Source organism: Propithecus coquereli, unplaced genomic scaffold (assembly GCF_000956105.1).
Source record: "Propithecus coquereli isolate 6110/MARCELLA unplaced genomic scaffold, Pcoq_1.0 Scaffold124, whole genome shotgun sequence".
Classification (NCBI taxonomy): domain Eukaryota; kingdom Metazoa; phylum Chordata; class Mammalia; order Primates; family Indriidae; genus Propithecus; species Propithecus coquereli.
This window is the reverse complement of record NW_012136525.1, coordinates 2060980-2069648: the sequence shown is the minus strand read 5'-3', so window position 1 is coordinate 2069648 and position 8669 is coordinate 2060980. Positions and strand designations below refer to the sequence as shown.

Below are 8669 nucleotides of genomic sequence, written 5' to 3'. Positions count from 1 at the left end.
GTTTTCCCTACGCTTTATCATTGTGTTGTGTGTGTGTATGTGTGTGTGTGTAGAAGAGGGTGCAAGGGCTGCAGCTCAGACCTGCGCAGGTGACCCCTGCATCTTCCTTGTGTCTGCAGTTGTGCTGCCCCCAGCCCGGGGAAGGGCACTTCCATACGTGGGACTCCTTTCCTGTACAGTTCAGGTCGTCCAGCCAGATGGGCCCTGACCCCTCCCCAAAGTGAGCAGAGCCCAGGGCTTTCAGGGCCTGTCCACAGCCCAGCTGTCTGCACACCACGTGGGCGTCGCTCAGGTCCCAGCTGTCATCACAGATGGTGCCCCAGGAGCCCTCATGGTAGATCTCCACTCTCCCGGCACAGCGACCGCCCCCGTCCACCAGGCGGAGCTGTCTGCTCCCTAGGGGAAGAATAGGTAACAGGTTACATTCTTTAGAGTTGCAAAGCATTTTCTAAGACTGTTTGATTCACTTACCTGAGCAGATGAAAGCACCGTCTTCTGGAACAGCAGGCAAATATGGGTCAGATAGATTTGCAGGGCATGGGAACTGTAGCTGGGTCTGGTTTCCTGGTAGGAGGTGCGGGAAACGGGGCAAAAGTAAATCAAAATACATGGAAAAGTTTGAAGAATTCTATGATAAAGTGTAATAAGCAATCGTGGTAAGGATTTTTCAAACCTTATGGTCAATTAAAATTGTCTTTATGAATAACATCTACTTGTAAACCCCAAAGAGAGGTGAGTGTTACCTGTGCCCTAGGAGTGGCCCCAGTTATTGTTATTTATTACATGTTACTCTTTGACTGTCATGACTTGCTCCTCCCCAACCCCCCATTTTCTTACCCATATTTCCTTTAATACCATATTCCCTCTACCATGTCTGGGCTACCTTGCCAACAGGTAACCAGAAGCACTGTTCTCTTACCTGTGCAGGTCACAGAGACAGTGTTTCCATGGGTACAGGGAGGTGCTCCAAGGACTGTCATTGGACAATTATCTAGAAGTGACTCATTCCCTAAGCAATGAAACTTGTGCCCCCAAACATGACCTTTTCCTTCTCCAATATATTTTCTTCCTGTGGTTGAGAGAGCAACCCCACAGCTGAGCTGCCTGCATAGGACATGGGCATCTTCCAGGTCCCAGTGGGTGTCACAGACGGAGCCCCAGTATCCAAGCACCTTGATCTCCACTTGCCCCTCACACTGGGATTTGCCATTCACAAGTCGGGCATCTGTATACCCTAGGAGGAGACAAGGCTTTAGAGAAGAGACCATAGCTTTTCAACTCCAGACCCATATTCCCTTCTCTAGCCCCAGCCAATTAAGGTCATTTAAAATCTCACGAGAACAGACAACTCCAACTTCTCTGCCATGGTGACAGGTGTCTTCTGGATGGTGCACTGTGGGGCATAGTGCAAGGAGAGTTTCATTCCCTTCACACTGGAACTTTTCAGCCCAAGTTTTGCCATTCCCTTTTCCAAAGTGAGCTCCCACAGAAAGAGATATGGCCTCTCCACAATTTAATTCTCGGCACAGCACATTGGCAGCAGAGAGAGAGAAGTCAGAATCACAGACAGAGCTCCATATGTCTGCATGTTTCACTTCAACACGTCCAAAACAAGGACTGTCAGATCCAACCAGCCTGGGCTGCCTGTGAGCTACAAAATAATATTTTAAAGGTTAGTTTTTATGGTTCTTCAATATGTATCTGTCTCCAGTCTCTGCATCTAACCCCAGGGCACTTTTTCTCCATGCATCGTTGGAACGCTCCATTTGCAGGGGATCAGAGAACGATATCTTTGCTGTACAGATTTGGTTCATAGATCTGGATTACACATTTACTTTTTGTGTTTTGGTGACACACCAATCCTAGGTTTAGAACTCCTCAGAAAGTTTTGTTTTGTGTGTCTTCAAAGTATGTCCGTAATTCCCAAACTTCTCACCCCTTTCATTGCTACGGCCTGGACTGAGCCACCATCATCACTTCCCTGAATCACTGTAGTAGATTCCTATGGATTCCCTATTTCTACCATTATTCCTCTACAGTTCAATTTTTAAAAATACAAAGCCAGAGAGGTCATTTAAAATAATAATTCAGGTTAGATTAGTCTTCTGCACAGAATCCTCTAATGGCTCCACATTTCACCCAGAGTAAAAGCCTAAACTCCTGCAAAGACCTACTTGTCCCTGAGGGACTTCTACCCACTTGCCCCTTTGCGTCCTGCTATTCTGCTCATTGCTTTTCACACTGGGCTCTGTCCTCTTCCTCAAACACATCAGGCACAATCCTGCACCAGGGCTTTTGAGCTGGCTGTTTCCTCTACCTGTATTTTTCTTTCGCATATAGCAGACTCTCTCACTTCCTTCAAGTCTTTTGAGTTTCACCTTTTTAGTACCATCCTCAACCATCCTGTTTGCAATTGTATTCTGTCCCATACGCACTCTGGATTCCATTTTCCTGTTCTATTTTTTTCTATAGCCCTTAACATCTGCTAATAGTATTAATATCTATTTTACTTCATCACAGAAAGTTCTATTGAACGGCACTACTCCAGAATCTCCTATCAAATAAAAAATGGAGTAACTTCCCTGGAGATTACATTCCTTTTTAGTCATCACCTTATCTATTTACTCCCTTTAAAATTCAACTTTTCGGAAAACAGTGTATACCTACTATCCTAGCAGTCTTACTTTCTCAACTTGATCTTTTTCTAATGTGACAAAATTGCTTTTATTAAATTTACTAATGATTTCCTTATTGCTAAATTTAGTAGAAAATGTTCAGTTTCATCTATGTTGGCTCTTCTTAATATATTTTTGGTCAGAATTGATATTCCCTCCTTTTTGAAACATCCTCTTTCCCCTTTAGTGACACGACATTCTCTAACGACTAGTTCTCAGTATCTTTTTCCAGTTGATTTTATGTCAATAAACTATTAAATATTGTTGTTCCTCAGGGCAAAGAACTTCCTTTTCTTGGATCTAGGTTTGTAAAATTCTGGATTTACATTTTATTCCTGTATTTTAGTTTCCATCCACATATCTAGGACTCTAATAGTTCTACCTCCATTTAAGATCAGTCTTCTTGTCATCTAAATCTTATGTCCAAGTGCCTATAGTCCTCTTCACTGGGCTGTTTTACAAATACCTCAGACTTAACACATACAAAACTGGACTCATCATCACCCCATTCCCTTCAACCTGCTCCTCTGCTCCAAGAAGAGCATGGAAAGCTCCACGGTCCCTGGGCTGCTGGAGCCAACAACAGCCCGCCTAACTTGGCATTAGCAGGACCCTGGTGCCTGCAACCAGCCAGCTGCTTGCTTGCCCCAACTCCACCCTCTGGGCTCCAATTGCCTCCTGCCTACTTGCCCCTGACCCTGACCTCCAAGTTGTGTCAGTGGCCATGTGCACAGTACAGGATTCTTTTCAGATGATGAAACTGCAGTATGTCTGCCCACTTAGTCCAGAAATGTTGGAGTGATCTTTGGGTCCTCTTTATCTGTATTCTTGCATTCAAACTATTATCAAGTTCTGGTGGTTTTAGCAACTCTATATTTCTGGAACCTCTTAACTTTTCACCAGCTCCACAGTGAACATCCTAATCAAAATTCACTAACCTTTATTAGAATTATTTAATAACTTGACTCCCAGCATCCAATAGCCTCTCCTCTACAAATAGGTAATATCCTCTAATTATGCCTTCTCCTTTCATTTTGTACTTCTACTTCTTACAATTTTAAGCAAATAATTATTTTATTATATATTTTTATTATACTCCTGTCTTCTAGATAGAAGGGTAGGGCTACTTTTCTCCTTTCGTCTACCCTTGACCCAGTACTGTTAAGTAGTCACTTCATAAATATTTATTAAATAAATGAAAAAATACATAATTGAATAAATGTACATATCTTTGTTCAAAACTTACCTGAACAGATCAAATATGCTTCCATATTAGAAAAACACCGTGACCACTTCCAATGTACACAGTCCCAGAGGGAGGCTTCACTTCCAGTGCAGCTAATTTGAAAATGCAACATGTGTAATGTGTCTCCTGTGAAATTAGGCTCTATGGAGGCACTGACTGCTGACCCACATCCAAGTTGCCTGCAAATAACTTTAGCAACGTTCATTCTCCAGCTGCTAGCACACAGGGTTGCCATGGCACCCTGGACTTTCACCTCGATTCTTCCAGCACACCTGCTGCTTCCACCCACAAGCCTCAGTTCCATATTTGATTCATCTGTAATCATAAACCAGAATGATTTTAGAGAAGCACACTATGCAAGACATTTAAAGTTCATATCTACTTATTTACACTAACATACACCAGTGGCCAAAAGTTGGAAGACTGTTCAGGTTCTGACTTCACTACTGTGTTTAATAATTTTATTTTCTCTTTTCCTTCAAAGTTGATTTTCCTTTTTGTTGAATTAAAAAATAACACCAAAAGTATCAACCAGGTATCTTTCAAACCAATGAACATTTCTGGCTTAAAAAGTAAGGATATCATTTTGGTTACAAAATCTGATCAGAGATTTAGGATGAAAAATAATGTTATTTAATGGTCTTAATTCTTGCCTCAATTTTGAAGAATTACATACTATCTGTTAGAGGCTAAGGAGAATATTAGGGAGAGGTTATATAATATCATGAGGAGTCAAGGAAAAAATGCATAGGGCTGTGATATTAACACATCCAGGAAAACTTAGACACTTGCCTATTAGAGATGCTAAATGAAACAATTCCAAAAATAAATTGGAGCTCAGGAAAAAAAACCATGAAATTCATTGTATATGAGAAGAAGAGCAGGTGATTTTTTTTTAAGAATTAAGAAATCAGAAATTGATTCTGGGCCAAATTGAAACAGCCAGCTTTTGAAATTGAAACTTTTGGAGGGGGGAAAAATGCTGGACCAGAGGCAGCATGCCAACTTGCTGCTCCCAAAGAAAGAAGTGAAAGGTGCAGGCAGCTGCCCACACACAGATCTCTCATCCTGGAAGCAGTGCCGTGAATTTACAGAGAACCAATGTGGGACACTCAGTGTGGGGAAAAAAGGTGATGGAGTAAAACATATAAAAAGATTAGAGTACATGAGGAGAACATTAGGAGAATAGAGTGCGGGAGTGCGCCCTCCTGTTGCAGTGTGGACTGAACTATAAGATGGCATACACCACCCTCAAAGATCTCCTTACCTGCTCAGACAGGGTCATGCCTGGACTCTGTGCAGAGCTGCTACACTAGACAACAGGTGCTGCGGGGATCAGGCAACAGCTAAAGCCACCCTGAACTCTTGGGTGCACCATGCTGGGTCTACACTGGGCTGGGGAGGGAGTAGACCGACTTGTGGCTTCCCTGAACCATACCCTGGAACTCAAAGCCAGGAGCTTCTCTCCTAGAATGCAGTGGGACCTGGGCAAGGGAATTGAGCAGAGAGCAGTGGGGTCTCATCTGAGAGGCTTGGGTGACTGCTTTGGAGGGTTCTGGGTGGGCATGGAGAGATACTACCTCTGCACATCTGACCTGGCATCCATGAGACCCTTGTGCCTAAGAAGTAGCCTGCAGCTTGTTTGGCCCTGAATTTGCCCTTCAGGCCCCAGCCACCTCCTGTCCAGCCCTGATCCCCCACTCCAGGTCTGGTCATCCTGTTATCTACATGGCCCCACTTCTGGCTCAGAAACCCTGCTCAGAGGCTTTGCTTCTGGCTCCACTCCAGTCCTGGCTTGGAGGCTCTCATGCAGGAGTGCAGCAGGCTCTGAACTGAGAGGCTTGGTGTGGCTGCTTCAGCAGGCTCCAAGAAGAGCCTGGAAAGCTCCACAGTCCCTGGGCTGCTGGAGCCAACAACAGCCCGCCTAACTTGGCATTAGCGGGACCCTGGTGCCTGTAACCAGCCAGCTGCTTGCTTGTCCCAACTCCACCTTCTGGGCTTCAATTGCCTCCTGCCTACTTGACCCCAATCCTGACCTCCAGATTGTATCAGCGGCCATGTGCATAGCCCAACTTTTGGCTCAGGGACCTTGCTGGGAGGTTCTACTTATGGCTCCTTCCCAGTCTCAGCTCTGAGGCTTTCATGATGGAGCCTGAGGCTCTGCCCCTGAGATTCCAGAAATCCTGCCAGGCCTGACATACCATCCCCAAGTCTCCAGTGTTGCATCTGGACCCCAAGATCACAACCCAGAGCCTTGCCTCTACCACCAAACCAAGGCTTGAAGAGCTGCTCCGAAGTCCAATGTGCTGCCAGAGAGCCTCATCCTCAAGCCACCAGCACACTGTGAACTGCTTTGAGCAATCTTCCACAACCCAGGAACCCACAACAACCTTATCTAGCTGCTACAGTTACCTCTGTGGGGAAACCCTGGGTAAAGCAATCTCTACAACAGCAGCCTGAGTGAAGAGAGTCTTGTCTAGCTCCCAACTTGAACATCCTACAATTATCTGGAGAGGTCCCAAAAGGAATAGGAGTCCTGAAAACCTAGTAACCTGGAACTCAGAAAAGAGGGTTCAGATGAGAAGAAAAAAGCAAAAGAACTCTGGCAACATGAAAAATCAAAACAGATCAACACCCCCAAGGGATCACAATGGAGCTACAGCAGTGAACTCCAACTACAAGAAAATTGTTGAAATGACGGAAAAGAAATTCAAAATATGGATGGCAAATAAGATGAATGGAATTGAAGAGAAAGTTGAAAACCAACAAAAGAAGCCCCCAAAATGCTTCAGGAAATTAATGAAAAAGGCAGTAAAGAGCTTGACAAAATTAAGAAGGATATAATAGAACTTAAAAAAATGAAAATGTTTTGGGGATTTTCAAATGCAGCAGAAAATTTCAGCAACAGATTAAACCAAGGAGAAGAAAGAATATCAGAGCTTGAAGACAAGGCTCTCAAGCTAATGCAATCATTTAAAGAGGCAGAGAAGAGAACAATAAGGGCAGAGCAATCACTTAGAGAGATACGGGACTACATGAAGTGAACATACAAATTGTAGGTACCCCTGAGGGAGAAGAAGAAAGTGCTAAAAGCATGCAAAATCTATTTGAGGGAATTATTATGGAAAACTTCCACAGTATTGCCAGAGATCCAGACATCCAGATACAAGATGGTCACCAAACTCCAGGAGGATTCATAGCAAATAGAACATCTCCAAGACACATAGTATTCAACTTGGCCAAAGTCAAAGTGAAAGAGAAAATTCTACAAGCAGCTACACATAAGCAACAACTGACTTACAAGGGAAAAACCATCAGGATAACAGTAAACTTCTCAGTGGAAACCTTACAAACCAGAAGGCGGTGGACCCCTATCTTCAATCATCTTAAAGAAAACAACTTCCAGGCTAGAATTTTGTATCATGCAAAACTAAGTTTCACATTTGATGGAAAAATTAAGTCTTTTCCAGACAAGCAAATGCTGAGGGTTTGTTCCAAGTCCAGACCTGCCCTGCAGGAAGTACTCAGAGCTATACTATACATGGATCAGACAATAAACTCCCACCAGTGTAAAATCCCCCAAAAGCTAAAGGTCAGAGGCCATTCACTACAATGGTTCAAGAGGTAAGACAGAGCTATAAAGTCCTACTCAATAGGAAGAACAGAAATCCACCCCACTAATCAATTCTTTGAATAAATGTGAATGGCTTAAACTCTCCACTCAAGAGACACAGGCTGGCTGAATGGATAAAAAAATACACTTAGAGAGTATTGTCTTCTGTCTCCAGGAAACACGTCTAACTCACAATGACTTATTCAGACTCAAGGTGAAAAGATGGAAAACCATATTCCATGCAAATGGAAACCAAAAGAAAGCCAATGTAGCAGTTTTCATATCAGATAACATAAACTTCAAATCAACAAAAGTAAAGAAAGACAAAGATGACCATGATATAATGATGAAGGGAACAATTCAACAAGAAGACATAACAATTCTAAATTTTTATGCACCTAACACAGATATGCCCAAATTCATAAAGCAAATCCTACTTGATCTAAACAAAATGACAAATGGCAGCACCATAATACCTGGGGACTTCATCACGCCTCTGACAGAACTGTACAGATCCTCCAAACAGAAAGTAAACAAACAAACAAAAAATGGACTTAAACAGAACTCTAGAACAAATGGGCCTAATAGACATTTAGAGAACATTTTACCCCAAAACCACTGAATGCACATTCTTCTCACCAGCTCATGGAACATTCTCGAAGATTGATCATATTCTAGGCCACAAAACATGTCTCACATGTCACAACAAATTTAAAAAAATAGAAATTATACCATGTATCTTCTCAGACCACAGTGGAACAAACTTAGAAATCAACTCCAACAGAAACATTCATCTCTACAAAAAGTCGTGGAAACCAAACAACCTACTGCTGGACAATAGTTGGGTCAAGGAGGAAATTAGATGGAAATCACAAGACTCTTTGAACTAAATGATAAAAGGGCAGAAGTTATCAAAATCAGTGGGATACAGCTAAAGCAATCCTGAGAAGAAAATTCATAGCCATAAATGCCTACATCCAAAAGACAGAAAGATCACAAATAAACAGTCTAATGAATTATCTAAAGGAACTGGAAAAGGATGAGCAAACCAGTCCTAAACTCAACAGAAGAAAAGAAATAACCAATATCACAGCAAAACTAAATGAAATCAATAATAAAAGAACTATACAGAAGA

General features: G+C 42.6%; 1 protein-coding gene across 1 annotated transcript in view; it reads right to left on the bottom strand.

The window, feature by feature from the left end:
- LOC105805021 (scavenger receptor cysteine-rich type 1 protein M160-like) overlaps positions 1–8669 on the bottom strand; it is a 130440-nt gene that overhangs the window by 34012 nt on the left and 87759 nt on the right. Inside the window, exons 8-12 of the mRNA XM_012637801.1 lie at positions 3922–4236; positions 1337–1651; positions 920–1234; positions 468–564; positions 82–392 (exon numbers count right to left, since the gene is read on the bottom strand). Of these exons, the coding sequence (XP_012493255.1) occupies positions 82–392; positions 468–564; positions 920–1234; positions 1337–1651; positions 3922–4236 (1353 nt within the window). The remainder of the gene's footprint in view (positions 1–81; positions 393–467; positions 565–919; positions 1235–1336; positions 1652–3921; positions 4237–8669) is intronic.